This window comes from Narcine bancroftii, chromosome 11 (genome assembly GCF_036971445.1).
Source record: "Narcine bancroftii isolate sNarBan1 chromosome 11, sNarBan1.hap1, whole genome shotgun sequence".
NCBI classification, from domain to species: Eukaryota; Metazoa; Chordata; class Chondrichthyes; order Torpediniformes; family Narcinidae; genus Narcine; species Narcine bancroftii.
In genome coordinates, this window is record NC_091479.1 from 67,932,728 (window position 1) to 67,950,273 (window position 17,546).

Sequence of the window (17,546 nt, forward strand, 5' to 3'; positions counted from 1 at the left end):
CGGACCTCTCTCAGCTGCTCGTGCTGTGGAGTTCCACTCCACAGCTGGTCCCCCCTCCCGTCGGTAGTGTCTGGGGCTTTGCTTTTTCTTCACTTTTTTCCTTCTTTTCTGGAGAGGGCTAGTATTGTCCTACCGACCACTACTCCATCATGTGACTCCTCTCAGTTTGCAACCTCTTGAGGTTGCTGGCAGCACAGGCACAGCCATCTTGCCCCAACCCCCACGGTCGCAGGATTTTAAAATAAACCGCCATCTGCTCCTTTAACAGGTCATTTGAAGCCTATACGGAGCTCATGGGAATTGAACTGGGCAGGAACCCTGCAGAAGAGTCCTGTGCCTCTGCTTCCTGCACTCTCTGGGTCCACACCAGCGGCACCAGGGCTGCTGTTACAGCACTCTTGCAGTCCTATTTTTTTTTTGAGAAAACTCCACTTACCATTCTCATCCATTTTCATACCTTCTGATAACCTCCACTGTTATTATTTTCCAATCTAGGTGCCCTTTTTTTCTTTGCTGGGTATTGTGTACAAAAGCTCCCAGGTGACGTTAGTCAACTCTTTGCTAGATTTCCTTGATTCATTTTTTTTTTGCCTTTGAAACATCCTGCTGTTGTCATCATATTTTCAGTTTACCTGATTAAATTCTATATTTTTCCTTAAGAACCCATGTTTGATGAATTTGGGTCCTTTCGCCAGCCTGAAACTCTGGAATTTGTTTTCTCCAAATTAAGCAGACTGTAGGAATTGTTTTTCCTTGAGAAAGGATCCTGACTGAAACATTGACAGATCACTTCTCTCTATGGATTCTGTCAGATCTCCCAAGTCCCTCCAGCTTCTCACTGTTTGCTCAAGATTCCACCATCTACAGTTCTCCTGTTTTTCTGGTAGGAATTATTTCTCCAGCTGATTCAATATAGTTAGGTTTTTGTTTACAGCTAACCTGAGGTTTGGCATCTCCAGTTCACTGAGAATTTGATAGCCCATGTGTGGGATTTAACTCTTTAGCTAAGAATGGCATAGTGGTGTAGCAGCTGGAGCTGTGACATCATTATCCCAAGGACTTGTGTTTCATTCTGACCTTCCTACTGCCCTTGAGAAGTTCACACTGTCTCCCTACTTGCACTTCCCCTCAGGTGTTCTGGTTTCTTACTGGTAGGTTAATTGGCTGTGAAGTAATCCTAGTGTGAGTAAGTGGTAGAAGGATCAAAGATGCATGTGATGGGAGTAGGCTGCAAGGAAAGAAAGGAGAGACAGACTGAGACGGATGGGATTTTGCTACTAGGAATCAGTGTGGTCTCAATGGGTGCAAATGCTCCCCTTCCTGTGTTGAAGTTACCAACCAACCCAGGATTTTGCTTTTTTTAAAAGAGTGCCATCGCTGTTGGGTGTGTCACATTGTTAGAGGCCATAGCACCAAGTCTTAAATGTACTTCACTTCCTTAGTATTGCTCCTAGGCTTCTGATTGTTTGATAGAAGTTTGTGTCTTTTGTCTTCAAACTCCTGATTTGCAGTCTTGTATGACTCCTCAAAGCACCATGATATAGGTGCTCTTGTGTAATACAAGAGAAAAAATTAATACCCCAGTACATGTGCAGGTTGATGTGTGCATGCAACAATAGAACGTCCCTTTGTGAATATATTATTGACGCAGGTTTTCTAGCTCACTAGCCTGCCGCATCCAAAGACACCAATGTCATCCAGTATGTCTTTGGAGCATGGGAGGAAACGAGAGCACGCAGAGGAAACCCACGCAGACACGGGGAGAATGTATGAACTCCTTAACGACAGTGGGAGATTTGAGACCATTTTGCTGGTGCTCTAATAGTGTTGTGTTCATTACTGTACTAACCATGGTGCTACTCTTATCCTGTCAGGGGTCAGATTATATCAGCGGTGTCATATTTGACTGTTACTTTTTACATGTAACATCTAAAATTATGGTATACCGTTTCTAATTTGGGACTAGCTGATTTGCAGTCTGAGGGCTTATGTTTTTGTTGAACATCACCAGATATTTTAGTCTTTGTGTGTAAAAAAAAAAAAAAGTTCAAGTGCACAATGATACCGACCAAAAAGAAGCCAATATTGCTTTCTTAATGTAGGAAATATTATAAATTGTGTTTTTGTAAATGTGACTGCATAATTAAAAAAAAATTTGCGATTGTTATTAGCTGAGGAAAATTGTTCTGTCAGTGCTTTGATTTGCAGATAAAATTGAATTTTAACTGTTAAAACAGTGCGAACTTGTGCTGATGCAGGATTTAGATTACATACTGCAGTGTTTCTGGAAGATCGTTTTGAGAATGTGGGGCTTTAATTTCAGCACTTCTTAGTGTATTACTGCTTCAAGATTGTCATCCTGTGAATCTATTAAGCTGATTTGATTTGTTGAGACTCAAGAAAAAGAAAATTTGCAAATGAATGTACCACCACAAAGACGGAACTATCTTGGCTGACCTGTCATAGTTTTTCAGAGAGTTTTTCCATATCAAACACTCTGCTGTCAAGACAGTTTTTAGATGAGCTACAATTGCCCTTGGCTGCTGGCTCATTTAAATCTTACCAGTTATTTAATTCTCATCTTTCACTCGTGTTTCAGACCAAACCTAACTGTTCACAATCTTACCATCTTATTCATTACTGAACTGGTTCATTTATTTTATTATTCTACCTCACCAGCACAGAAGTGGGAGTAGCCTTTTAACTATTAAGCCTGTTTCACCTTGAGAAATACAGTGATGAACACAGCACTATTAGAGCACCAGCAAAATGGTCTCAAATCTCCCGCTGTCTGGAAGGAGTTCGTACATTCTCCCTGTGTCTGCGTGGGTTTCCTCTGGGTGCTCTCGTTTCCTCCCATTACTGAATGACTTGGGTGTATTGCAGTTCATCAGCAAATGAACTTCATATATCTGCCTTGCTTCCACAACCTTTAATGGCTATGGCAAATAAAAACCCTGTCCTCTTTGCCCTCTCTCAGCCTAACTGTTTCTAACACCCTTGCTTTGTTATTGTTGCATTGACACTTGCCTACTCTAATGTTCATGCAGATTTCTCGCTCTCAAACCCTGGGAAACAGCCTTGGATGTTGACCAATGCCCAGGATGCAGCTTCACAATGTTAGAATAAAATATTCCAACTTGTCAACAGGGTTTTATTGTAATTTTATTATTTGGAACCTTTTTAACATGAAACAAAATGTATATATCTATGATGTAAAAGCAACTATTTATGCATATTGCAGTAAGATGTGTGTTTACAACGACTTTGCTGCCATTGCTTTTTTTTGGCACGGTGCAAATTAAGGCATACTAATAAACACTTTTGCATGAGTAGACCAGGAAATTAGTGAAGCAAAACATAAAGGTGTGTGGTTTAGTTTTGTGTGCAGGCTGAAAAGGTATCAATTTTCTGGGAATCGAAAGCAAACCACAAAGCATTGGATTTAATCATACAGTAGTGGGGGCTGGTCAGTAGATGCCAAGTTGTACAGCTAGTGATTCTAAACCAATAGCTGGATAACTAGTAACATACAAAGTTATGAAGACTTCATTGCATTTCAAGTGTCATATCCCAGTTGTCAAACCAATGCATGAATTTACTTGAACTGCAAGAAGTACTGGAAGTACTTGTGACAGCAAGCCTATTAAACATGCGTCTTTGCATCCTGTTGGTTATTATTGTGAAATTTATTGCACATCTGCATTAGTTTATTCCAAGTCTTTTGTTGGTATCTGAGCCCTGTGTTTGCTTGTCTTGGACTGATAGCTGCCACCTTTTAGCTAAGAAGTCATAGTACTGACTAAAGGAGCCATTTAGGTTGTGTTTACAGAGTAGTACTGACTAAAGGAGCCATTTAGGTTGTGTTTACAGCTCTGCATAAAATATTAGTTAGGATTAAAATTAAAGCAGGCCACAGAACAACTTAAACTAGCAAATGAAGAATGATGTGACATCCACCAGCTCCTCAGCTCTCTTCCTCTCCTTATAAATTATGATTCCAATTAAAATAGTATACTCCAAAGTCACAAATTTATTAAAACTGAAACACATGCTGCTGCAGAAGTTTCGTCCGAACTAAAGGCAACAATTTGCACTCTTAAGCTCTGCACATAATGATCTCACCATGACATTGTTGGAAAAGGGCTTCTCAAAGTGTGTTCCTAATGAATTCTTTTTAGCTGGAAGAGCGATTAGCAAGGGAACGGCGGCATAGTTCAGTAAATTAAAAACGGGTGGCTCCCTCCCATCGATCTGTGTATTGATTTGAAAGGAAGCAAGGGGCTTCTGTATCCAATTGCTTCTATACTTCCTGCAGCAAGTCTTGCATAGACCACAAAAGAAAACACTGAATAATAAGTGCTTTTATGCTCTCCAGCAGAAAGCAACAGTGAACCAAAAATGAGAACTTTGGAAAAAAAAACAGAAATGCTGAAAAAACATACCACATCACAAGCCTGCCAGCAAAATTGTTTTTAGAAATAACAATCTATTTCATTGCTCCTCCAAACACGCAAACATATGAATTAGGAGCCGAAGCAGGTCACTCGTCTCCCAAGTCTGCTCCACTATTCAATACTATGGCTGTAACCTCTACTCCATGTTCCTCCTACCTCTTATTCCCCCCTTTGTCTTAAAAACACTCAAGGACTCTCCTTTCACAGCCCTTGAGGAAGTGGGTTCCAAAGACGAAGTCCTTCTAGTTAGAAAAATCCTCAACTCTGCTTCAGATGGGGAGCACTTTAAACAGGAAACCCCTACTTCTAGTTTCTAGCTTAGTCTCTGCAACCGTCCTGTCGATCTCTTGAATTTACTGTTACGGTCCAATTCCCTCTCATAAACTACAGCTGTGACAAGCCCACCCTATCCAATGCCCTGTTGCGTGCTGTATGTCTAATTTTAAAAAAATTAAATTTGGAAACATCACATCCACGAAAAGAGAAACAATTAACGTTTTGGGTCTGGAACCCCACATTATTGTGTTCTGATGAAAGTCCCTAGTTCTAAAACATCAATGATTTATCTTTTGCCTAGATGCTGCCTGATCTGTCACGTTGTGGGGTCAATTAAAATTGCTTGCAACCAGGGGTGTTAGATGGTTGTTGTGGACAGAGTATAGGTTCTTGAAAAAGTGGTCGAGTAATCTGCTCTTGGCTTCACTGTAGAGAATACAACACTGATAGGACCCAATTACTAGAAGAGGTTTGGCAGAGGATCTTGTAAATATCAGCCTCACCTGAAAGGGCTGATTAGGTTCCTGAATGGAGGTGAGAGAAAGTGTAGGAGTAAAAATTACACCTCCTACAATTGAAGGGCGAAGTGCCTGGGGAGGGGGTGGGATGAGCAGGGGGAGCAATCTGCAGAAAAAGGATAGAGAAGGGTGACTGATGGTGGGAACAGTTGCTAATCATTTCCCATTCTGAATTATGTTCTAGGCATACGAAGAATACACAAGCAAGTTGGATGCACTGCAGCAGCGTGAGCAGCAACTATTGGAGTCCATAGGCAATGGCACGGAATTCCCAAACACTAACCCCACCAACACTGACTTGATGGAGCCCTGCACTCACCTTTCTGTCACTCGGAACTCTCCAAGCCTGTTACAAAACCCAAGTGACTGTTTGAGGACCAACCCCAAATCACCTCAAAAACCCATTGTTCGAGTCTTCCTGCCCAACAAACAGAGGACAGTGGTGAGTAAATATGGTGAAGGGAATGGCATGAGATCCTGAGGAACAACTACAGGCTAACAAGTGGTCCTAAGTTCATGAAGACGAAAAACAATAAGATCATTTGTATTGTGAACATAATACAATTGTGTTTCCTTAACTGCCTCTGTGCACCTATAACTCCTCCCTACCGAGCATGTTTCCTATATTCATTTTTTAAAATGCATTTTCAGTTTGTGTGTTTGATTTGTCTCCTAAGAGCACCTGATCCACCCATATGTGAGCGTCCATTCATGGGCCACTCTCACTGTGACACCAATTTTTATGTATGGTATACCCATTAATTGTGCCCCATTCATTTGACTGGTCCCTTGTTTCCACACCCAATGTTCCCCATTAAATGTGTTCCCTTTTCCGATTAAAATATGTCTCCATCCCTTTGCCCATGAACCCTTTGCTGCCCCGTTGATTACATGATCTGTTCTACAGAAAGAAGATTCAATTTGCTGATGTATTGTCCTCATTAGTCACATGGAAAATGAATGAGAAGTAACTGGTTTAATGGTTTGGTCCTTGAGATCTAATTTTGGTCTTTGTTGCTCTACAATACATTAAATAACACATACTTTGAATACACAGCATGTTGCAAGTTTAAGCCAAGATCAACCTGCCAAGTCGACGTCTGATGCATGGGTAACTTTTCTTAGGTGTTTTCCTCCTTGCGAAACAATTCTACTCATGCAGCAACACCAATAGCTCTTTCTCTTCATGCCCAGTGGTCTCAACTCAACTAGCAATGTAATATTTATATCCTATTCCTGGTGTTGCTACTGGGACACCATAGTGGAGGGAATACGTATTTCATTGTGCCATGAAGGTGGGCTAGGGAGGATTGCAAGCAGCTGAATATCCAGTAGTTCACGAAAGGAAGAACAAAGAGAAAGTGAATTTGTCAATCCTATGGGTAAGAATGTGATTTTGTTTGACAAAAATCTAGCCTAATGAAACAGGTTGTCAACAGGCTTGGGATGAAGCCTCCAAAAGGAGGTTGCTGTAAAGCTATAGAAAAGATCCACATTTTACCATGGTACATTCAGTAGTCGCCAACTGATCTGGAAGATTGATCATATCACTGATTTGCTAATCAGATCTTCTCTACCATTTTGTTCCTCTTGAAATCTCCGACTTTTATCTCTCACTATCTCTTCTTTTCTTTGGCTTGGCTTCACGGACGAAGATTTATGGAGGGGTAGGTCCACGTCTGCTGCAGGCTCGTTGGTGACTGACAAGTCCGATGCGGGACAGGCAGGCACAGTTGCAGTGGTTGCAAGGGAAAATTGTTGGGTTGGGGTTGGGTGTTGGGTTTTTCCTCCTTTGTCTTTTGTCAGTGAGGTGTGCTCTGCGGTCTTCTTCAAAGGAGGTTGCAGCCCGCCGAACTGTGAGGCGCCAAGATGCATAGTTGGAGGCGAGATCAGCCCACTGGCGGTGGTCAATGTGGCAGGCACCAAGAGATTTCTTTAAGCAGTCCTTGTACCTCTTCTTTGGTGCACCTCTGTCTTGGTGGCCAGTGGAGAGCTCGCCATATAACAATATCTTAGGAAGGTGATGGTTCTCCATTCTGGAGACATGACCCACCCAGCGCAGTTGGGTCTTCAGCAGCGTGGATTCGATGCTTGTGGACTCTGCCAGTTCGAGTACTTCGATGTTGGTGATAAAGTCATTCCAATGAATGTTGAGGATGGAGCGGAGACAGCGCTGATGGAAGCGTTCTAGGAGCCGTAGGTGATGCCGGTAGAGGACCCATGATTCGGAGCCGAGCAGGAGCGTGGGTATGACAACGGCTCTGTACACGCTGATCTTTGTGTGTTTCTTCAGGTGGTTGTTTTTCCAGACTCTTTTGTGTAGTCTTCCAAAGGGGCTATTTGCCTTGGCGAGTCTGTTGTCTATCTCTTTGTCGATCCTTGCATCAGATGAAATGGTGCAGCTGAGGTAGGTAAACTGGTTGACCGTTTTGAGTTCTGTGTGCCTGATGGAGATGTTGGGGGGCTGATGGAGGACCTTAGTTTTCTTCAGGCTGACTTCCAGGCCAAACATTTTGGCAGTTTCTGCAAAACAGGACGTCATGCGCTGGAGAGCTGGCTCTGAATGGGCAACTAAAGCGGCATCGTCTGCAAAGAGTAGTTCGCGGACAAGTTGCTCTTGTGTCTTGGTGTGAGCTTGCAGGTGCCTCAGATTGAAGAGACTGCCATCCGTGCGGTACCGGATGTAAACAGCGTCTTCATTGTTTTTTTTGTTTTTTTTTTTTTTTAATTTTTTATTTTTCACACCATAAATCACAATAGCCATGATATACACTTTTTCTTTTCCACACATTTACAGTGACTTTTTCTCCCTCCCCCCTCCCTCCTCCCAAGCCACCCCCCCATCCCTCCCCCCTCTCATCCATTTTAGTTATACAATCTAGGTTGCATTAATTCAGTTAGACAATGTTGTCATTCAACAAAAATACACCAGAAATTCTACTGAGTCCATTTTTTTCTTCTCTTCTCCTTCCATCAACTTAGGTAATGTTTGTTCCCAGTAGGTTTTCGCTATTGTATTTAATGTAAGGCTCCCATACTTGTTCGAATATTTCAATATTATTTCTTAAACTATATGTTATTTTTTCTAATGGAATACATTTATTCATTTCTATATACCATTGTTGTATTTTCAAATTATCTTCCAATTTCCAGGTTGACATAATACATTTTTTTGCTACAGCTAGGGCTATCTTAACAAATCTTTTTTGTGCATCCTCCAAGTCAATTCCAAATTCTTTATTTTTTATGTTACTTAGGAGAAAGATCTCTGGATTCTTTGGTATATTGTTTTCTGTTATTTTATTTAATATCTGATTGAGATCATCCCAAAATTTTTCTACTCTCTCACATGTCCAGATTGCATGAATTGTTGTTCCCCTTTCTTTTTTACATCGAAAACATCTATCAGATACTGTTGGGTCCCATTTATTTAACTTTTGCGGTGTAATGTATAGTCTGTGTAACCAATTATATTGTATCATACGCAGCCTCGTATTTATTGTATTTCTCATCGTTCCAGAGCATAACTTCTCCCATGTTTCCTTTTTTATCTTTATATTTAAATCTTGTTCCCATTTTTGTTTAGTTTTACCATTTGTTTCCTCATTTTCCTTTTCTTGCAGTTTAATATACATATTTTTTATAAATCTTTTGATTAACATTGTATCTGTAATCACATATTCAAGGTTACTTCCCTCTGGTAAACTCAAGTTGTTTCCTAATTTATCTTTCAAGTAGGATCTCAGTTGGTAATATGCCAGCGCTGTATCTCCCGTTATATTGTACTTATCTCTCATTTGTTCAAAGGATAAGAATCTACTTCCTGAAAAACAATTTTCTATTCTTTTAATCCCTTTTTTTTCCCATTTTCTAAAGGCAAGGTTGTCTATTGTAAAAGGGAGTAGCTTATTTTGCGTCAATATTAGTTTTGGTATTTGGTAATTTATTTTATTTCTTTCTACATGTATCTTCTTCCATATATTGAGGAGATGGTGTACTACTGGAGAAGTTCTATGTTGTACCAATTTTTCGTCCCATTTATATAATATGTGTTCAGGTATCTTTTCCCCTATTTTATCTAATTCTAGTCTCGTCCAGTCTGGTTTTTCCCTTGTTTGATAAAAATCTGATAGGTACCTTAATTGTGCGGCTCTATAATAATTTTTGAAGTTTGGCAATTGTAAGCCTCCTTGTTTATACCATTCTGTTAATTTGTCTAGTGCTATCCTCGGTTTCCCCCCTCTCCATAAAAATCTCCTTATTATTTTCTTTAACTCTTTGAAGAATTTTTCTGTCAGTTGTATTGGCAATGCCTGAAATAAGTATAGTATCCTTGGAAAAATGTTCATTTTAATACAGTTTATCCTTCCTATCAGTGTTAGTGGTAGCTCTTTCCAATGCTCTAAATCGTCCTGTAGTTTTTTCATTAGTGGATTGTAATTGAGTTTATATAATTGGCCTAGATTTTTGTTTATTTGCACACCTAGGTATCTTATTGCCTGCGTTTGCCATCTGAATGGGGATTCCTCCTTAAATTTTGAGAAATCCGCGTTATTCATAGGCATTGCTTCACTTTTATTTACGTTTATCTTGTATCCCGACACTTCTCCATATTCCTTCAATTTCTTATATAGTTCTTTTATTGATAGTTCTGGTTCTGTTAAGTACACTATCACATCATCCGCAAACAGACTGATTTTATATTCCCTGTCTTTTATTTTTATTCCTTTTATATTATTATCTCTTCTTATCGATTCTGCTAGTGGTTCTATAGCTAGCGCAAACAATAATGGTGATAGTGGGCATCCCTGCCGCGTTGACCTGCTTAAGTTAAATTGCTTTGATACATGTCCATTTACTGTCACTTTCGCTAACGGTCCCTTATATAATGCTTTAATCCAATTAATATACTTCTCCGGTAAACTGAATTTTTGCAATACTTTGAACAAGTAATTCCATTCTACTCTGTCGAAGGCCTTCTCTGCGTCTAAAGCAACTGCTACTGCCGGTGCTTTATTTCCTTCTACTGCATGAATTAAGTTAATAAATTTACAAATATTGTCTGTTGTGCGTCTTTTTTTGATAAATCCAGTTTGGTCTAAATTTACCATTTTCGGTACCTGTTCTGCTAATCTGTTCGCTAATAGTTTAGCTATTATCTTATAATCTGTGTTTAGCAAAGATATTGGTCTATATGACGCTGGTGAGAGTGGATCTTTCCCTTGTTTTAGTATCACTGTAATTATTGCTGTTTTACATGAATCTGGTAAGTTTTGTGTCTCATCAATCTGGTTGATTACATCCAGGAGGGGCGGTATTATTAGGTCTTTAAATGTTTTGTAGAATTCTATTGGGAGTCCATCCTCTCCTGGTGTCTTATTATTTGGTAAATTTTTTATTATCTCTTGTATTTCTACTGTTCCAAATGGTTCTGTTAATTTATTTTGTTCCTCTATTTGTAGTTTTGGTAGTTCAATTTTAGTCAAAAATTCATCTATTTTCCCTTCTTTCCCTTCGTTTTCGGTTCGGTATAATTGTTCATAGAATTCTCTGAAGTTTTCCTTAATTTCTTTTGGATTATATGTAATTTGTTTGTCTTTTTTCCTTGTTGCCAATACCGTTTTCTTAATTTGCTCTGTCTTAAGCTGCCATGCTAGGATTTTGTGTGTTTTTTCCCCTAGTTCATAATATTTCTGTTTTGTCTTCATTATATTCTTCTCCACCTTATATGTTTGTAATGTTTCATATTTTATTTTTTTATCCGCCAATTCTCTTCTTTTGGTTGTATCTTCCTTTATTGCTAATTTTTTTTCTATGTTTATTATTTCCCTTTCCAACTGCTCTGTTTCCTGATTATAGTCCTTCTTCATCTTGGTTGCATAACTTATTATTTGCCCTCTAATGAATGCTTTCATTGCGTCCCATAGTATAAACTTATCTTCCACTGATTCCGTATTTACTTCAAAGTACATTTTTAATTGTTTTTCAATAAATTCTCTAAAATCCTGTCTTTTAAGTAGCATGGGGTTTAATCTCCATCTATACATTCTTGGAGGGATGTCTTCTAGCTCTATTGCCAATAACAGGGGTGAGTGGTCCGATAATAGTCTAGCTTTATATTCCGTTTTCCTAACTCTCCCTTGTATGTGGGCTGATAACAGGAATAGGTCTATCCTTGAGTATGTTTTATGTCTAGTCGAGTAGTATGAGTATTCCTTTTCTTTTGGGTTTTGTTTCCTCCATATGTCCACAAGTTTCATTTCTTGCATTGATTTAATTATAAATTTGGTTACTTTGTTCTTCCTGTTAATTTTTTTCCCCGTTTTATCCATATTTGGATCCAAATTCAGATTGAAATCCCCTCCTATTAGTATGTTCCCTTGCGTATTAGCTACCTTCAAAAAGATATCTTGCATAAACTTTTGATCTTCTTCGTTAGGTGAATATATATTAAGTAGATTCCAAAGCTCTGAACATATCTGACATTTTATCATAACATATCTCCCTGCTGGATCTATTATTTCCTCTTCTATTTTAAATGGCACATTTTTGCTAATTAATATAGCCACTCCTCTTGCTTTTGAATTATACGATGCTGCTGTTACATGTGCTACCCAATCTCTCTTTAATTTCTTGTGCTCCATTTCAGTTAAATGTGTTTCTTGGACAAATGCTATATCTATTTTTTCCTTTTTCAGTAAATTTAGTAGTTTCTTCCTTTTAATTTGGTTATGTATTCCATTAATATTTAGAGTCATATAGTTCAGCGTAGCCATTTTATATTTTGTTTATCTTCTCTTTCCGTTTTTCCATCATTACCTTTCCTCCTTTTCCATTTCTGTTTTCTTATTTTCAACTCTTTACCAGACAACATTCCTACAACATCTAACATTTTCCTTATTCTCCTATTTCTATCTTCTTTATCCCCAATCTCCCCTTCCCCTCCTGAGTTGCCCTTTATCCCTTGTCGGACAACCACATCTCCCCTCTCCATTTGGATTTGCGAATCCACTCGCAAGCGTCAACTGATTTTGCAGTGACCGCTCTTTTCCCCCCACCCAGCCCCCCCCAGAAAAGATTTCGTTTTTTATATGTCACAAAGGTCACTCTTTTAGTTCCCTCCTTATTCTCTCTATTCCATTACCTTCCCTTATTAATTCTTGTCTATACTTTCTATGTTTTCCTCTAATTACAGATACTTTCACATATGCCCGTTGTCTCTATTCACTCTTATACCTCTTTACCCGCATACATATCAATCGTGGTCATTTTTACCCTCCTTACCCGTCTTCATCCCTCAGTCTATTTTGTCTTTACCCACATACATATCAATCGTGATAATTTTTGCTCTCATTACCCGTCTTCATCCCTCAGTCTATTTTTGTAATTGTTCTGCAAATTTTCGTGCTTCTTCTGGATCCGAGAATAGTCTGTTTTGTTGTCCTGGAATAAATATTTTCAATACCGCAGGATGCTTCAGTGTAAATTTATATCCTTTCTTCCATAAAATCGCTTTTGCTGCATTGAACTCTTTTCTCTTCTTTAGGAGTTCAAAGCTTATATCTGGATAAATGAAGATTTTTTGCCCTTTATACTCCAGTGGTTTGTTGCCCTCTCTTACTTTTTCCATTGTCTTCTCCAGCACCTTTTCTCTTGTAGTATATCTTAGGAATTTTACTACAATAGATCTTGGTTTTTGTTGTGGTTGTGGTTTAGGGGCCAATGCTCTATGTGCCCTTTCTATTTCCATTTCTTGCTGTAGTTCTGGACATCCTAGGGCCTTAGGGATCCATTCTTTTATAAACTCCTTCATATTCTTGCCTTCTACATCTTCCTTAAGGCCCACTATCTTTATGTTATTTCTTCTGTTATAATTTTCCATTATATCTATTTTTTGGGCTAGTAATTCTTGTGTCTCTTTAGTTTTTTTATTAGATTCCTCCAATTTCTTTTTTAAGTCTTCTACCTCTATTTCTGCTGCTATTGCCCGTTCTTCCATCTTGTCCATTTTTTTCCCCATTTCTGTTAAGGTCATATCCATTTTATTTATTTTCTTTTCTGTGTTGTTTATTCTTCTTCTTAAATCATTGAATTCCTGTGTTTGCCATTCTTTAAATGACTCCATGTATCCTCTAACAAGAGCAAGTACCTCCTTTACCTTGCCTATCTTTTCTTCTTCTATTTCCCTGTACTCTTCCTCTTCCTCTTCTTCTTCCTCTAGGTTGACCATCTGTTGTTTCTTTGCTGCCCTTTCCTCCTCTTCTTTCTTGTTTCCATTGTCTTCTGTGGTGTCTTCTTGCTGCAGGTGTTCTGCAGCTGTCGTTGCCGGCTGTGGAGATCGACTCCCCAGCTGGTCCCCCCTCCCGTCGGTGTGTTTTTTTGTATGCGCATCGCGCATGCGCGAGGAGTCGCGCATGCGCGGTTGCGCACTTTTACTCGGCTCTGTGAGCCATTGTTGTAGTTCTCTTTCTACCGACCTGAGGTAGTGGGGTCTTCTCTCCGCAGCGGGCCTCTTCGGACAGGTAAGGCCTTCACCTTTTTCCTCCGTTGTCTTCTCTTCCTCTCTTCTTTCCGTTGATTTTGATTTTTCTCCTTTTGTCTCCATCTTCTTTCCACCTTTATATTCACTTTTCTTTAACTTGTATTTCTGTGCCTTTGTATTTTCTCTCGTTTTTCCCGACTTTTCTGGAGAGGGCTGGAGTTCACCGTCCGGCCACTACTCCATCACGTGACTCCTCCCCCAGCGTCTTCATTGTTGAGGTCTTTCATGGCTTGTTTCAGCAACATGCTGAAGAAGATAGTAAAGAGGGTTGGTGCGAGGATGCAGCCTTGCTTCATACCGTTGTCAATGGAGAAGGGTTCGGAGAGCTCATTGCTGTATCTGATCCGACCTTGTTGGTTCTTTAGAATTGCATCAAACCCACCTCTTCTTAAGCAATTTAAAGACAGATTTTGTTTATAGTCTTGTACATCCTCCCATTGTTGCACTTTGAAAATGTATGCAGTCTTATTTTATCTTATAATTTGTACTGCTTTACTGCAGCTACCAGTCTTCACAACCAAGTTTTTGTCTACCTTTTGCCCTGGTCACAATGCCAGTAATACAACACATTTGAAATATGGTGTTCAATTCTGGTCACCACACCACAGGAAGCATGTGTTGGCCACAGAGCGTGTACAGAAGAGATTCGCCAGGATGCTGCTTGGAATGGAGGGCTATAGTTATAAGGAAAGATTGCATAGGCTGAGTTTATTCTCACTGGCTGAGGAGAGACATAGGATAGCCAGTGAGAATTTTTTTTCCCAGACTGGGGAGCCTGGATCAGGAATGTACGTTTAAGGTGAGAGGAACAAAACTTAAAGGAGATTTGAGGGGGTAAGTTTTCCCACACAGAGAGTGGTGAATATCTGAACGAGCTGCCAGCAGAAGGAAATACTATTACAATATTTAAAGGATATTTGAGCAGATTCTTGATTAGGAAGGTTGTAAAGGACTGGCCTAATATAGACAAATGGGATTAGCACAGATGAGCATCACAATTGACATAGATCACACATGTCAAACTCTGGCCCGCTGGCCAAATTTGGCCCGCGATATAATTATATTTGGCCCGCAAGATCATATTAAATATATATGAGAGTTGGCCCGCTGGCCGCCGCACAAGTATAGCCCATGCACAGCAGCAAGCTCGACCATAGTAGTTTTTAGCACTTCCACAGCAGGCACAGCAGTACACCGATATAGATAACGGGAAAGTTAATTAGATATTCACAGCGGCGCCGATACAACGGACCCGCCGCCTAGCTGCAACGGACCCGCCGCCTAGCTGCATCGGACCCGCCGCCTAGCTGCAACGGACCCGCCGCCTAGCTGCAACGGACCCGCCGCCTAGCTGCAACGGACCCGCCGCCTAGCTGCAACGGACCCGCCGCTTAGCTGCAACGGACCCGCCGCCTAGCTGCAACGGACCCGCCGCCTAGCTGCAACGGACCCGCCGCCTAGCTCCATGTGGCTGGATGTGGTGGGTCACCTCAGCGTCTCCTTGAGCTTCATCTGTGGGCGGGTGCTGCTGGGCATCGGACTTTCCGCTGGGGTGGAGGTCGGGGACGAGTTCCACTGCTCTCACGGTATTCCCGGTGAAATGGCGAGACCAGCGGGGACTCCTTGGGTTGTTGGCGGCGGTTGCGGCAGGCGGAGGCGGGGGCGGAGGAGGGAGAGGGGGCGGGGGGGGATGCCGCTCGGGTTTGCTGGCTGGGTTGGGGAGGGCTCCCTGCAGACCTCCGCTCCCTGGCATGCTTCTCGGCAACGTGCGATCCTTGGCTTAAAGGCTAGAGAAAAATATTATTTATTGAATATTTTATTTCTGATTTGTTAATGCTTCTTATGGAAAGAGTTTAACCAAAACTATTATTAAACATTTATTTTAATAAGAAAAAGTTTAACATTACATATGTTGAGAGAAAACATGCAGATGTTGTTGAAAATTTTCAATAAATATTTAGTTCGGCCCTCGACTTAGCCCAAGTTTTTAATTTTAGCCCTCGGTGAATTTGAGTTTGACACCCCTGACATAGATGCTCCTGTTTCTGAACTGTACGACTCTGATTCTGTACAAACACAGTCCCCTGTTACCCTTTTCCACGTCCAAAGAAGCAGAAACTGCAGAGCCTTTGAATTTTCTATCCAGAATCAGTCAGATTTAAGATAAAGCAGACAAAAAATTGCTGGAGGCACTCAGCAGATCAGAGAGCATCCATTGCTGACTGAAGATAAACCCTGACTTTCTCTGCTGCAAACTGTCTTAATAATTTTTTTTGACAATAAATATGAGCTCATCTGATCAGCCAGTTCTTCCATTTCCTCCTCTTTCCTAGCTCCACATGATTCTGCCCTAGCTTTGAGCTTGCATATGTCCTCTGTATCTTTTCTGTCTCGTCACGTTTGCTCTCCAAGAGCACTATTCTTTCTTCCACAATGCAACTTTTCTTTTGATAATTTAGTCTTGTAACTTCTGCATCTTAGCATTAAAGTTTTGAGACAATAAAAATGCCAAATAAATGTATAATTGCTGTTACATTATAACATGATTTACATTAATAATGCTATATAATGTGAGTTGTTGCTACAGATCATTTGTTGCCTTGAAGTGAAGAGAATGCTTACATGAATCTGCAGTGATAATTCACAAATTTTTTCTCACTTTTCTGCTATATTCACCAATTTTTAAAAAACCCTGATTATCACCGCAATGATCTTACCTATCTTTTACCTGGATTGATTCATAGCTTGATTAAAATGGTAGAGAAAGAAAAATGATGGGCCATGAATTTATGTTTGTGCTGCTGAGGGTTCTTGGCTCCTTGTGAAGGCCTAGTTTTGAGCTGCCATGTCATTTCCAAGATCGGCCTATGATTGTAGTGCCATGGAGGGTGTCCTTGGTATGAAGATGAGACTTCTCTCTCTCTCTCTCTCTCTCTACACGCTTTTACCAAAGCTGTCTGCTACAAATAGAATGATGAGGACATCAAATAAGGTTTCCCCTCATATTGGCTCAATCACTACTTACTGTAGACCCAATGTGGTAGCTTTGTCCTACAGGACTTGGTCACCTTGGTCAATAGAGTATTACCAAGTCTCTCATGGTGATTATTGTTAAAATCCCCTATTCTGTGCCCTTTCTACTTTCCAACCTCATCCCAAGTGTAGCACAACCTGTTTGGGTGCTCACTAATCACTGGGATGGGGTGGGGAGTGGGCCGATGTGATAAAGAGGTTTATTTTGTTGCTCATATGCCATGAGATTTCATGGTGGCTGATCTGAAGTCAGGGCTTCCAGGCTTTTCCATGCTACATGTGCCACAATGTTGGCCTCTTTGGAGGGGTGCCTTATCAGGATGTGTCCATGGGGAAAAAAGGGACATCTTAGGCCTTGTGGTTATAGATTATAATGTATTGATAGTTTATATTTATGCGGCCAAATGTCCTCAGCATCTCATGGATGCTTAGTTTTGTGCTGCCTAGGTCATTGAGTGGGGTGATGTCATGCCATTGCTTATTAATCTATGGGACAACTCTTATAAAAAAGATGCTAGCTCTCAGCTGTTTTGTAGGTGGAGTTTGAAAGGTTGACTGGGGTGGAAGCAACTTTGCTCTGCACAACATGATAACATCATGTTGTATCTTTTCTCTAATTTAAAGATGTACTTTTCTACAATGGCATGGTTTGTGAAGCCAGTTCAGGGGGCATTTAGGAGTCCACCAATTGTTGTGGGCCCAAAGTCGCATGTGATCCAG

At 40.4% G+C, this 17,546-nt stretch overlaps 1 protein-coding gene across 2 annotated transcripts in view; it reads left to right on the forward strand.

Annotated features, from left to right (window-relative positions):
• Positions 1–17,546, forward strand: part of braf (B-Raf proto-oncogene, serine/threonine kinase) — a 138,198-nt gene that overhangs the window by 49,541 nt on the left and 71,111 nt on the right. For both annotated transcript variants that reach the window (XM_069903216.1, XM_069903217.1), the window contains exon 3: positions 5,436–5,693. In XM_069903216.1, coding sequence (XP_069759317.1) covers positions 5,436–5,693 — 258 coding nt within the window. The remainder of the gene's footprint in view (positions 1–5,435; positions 5,694–17,546) is intronic.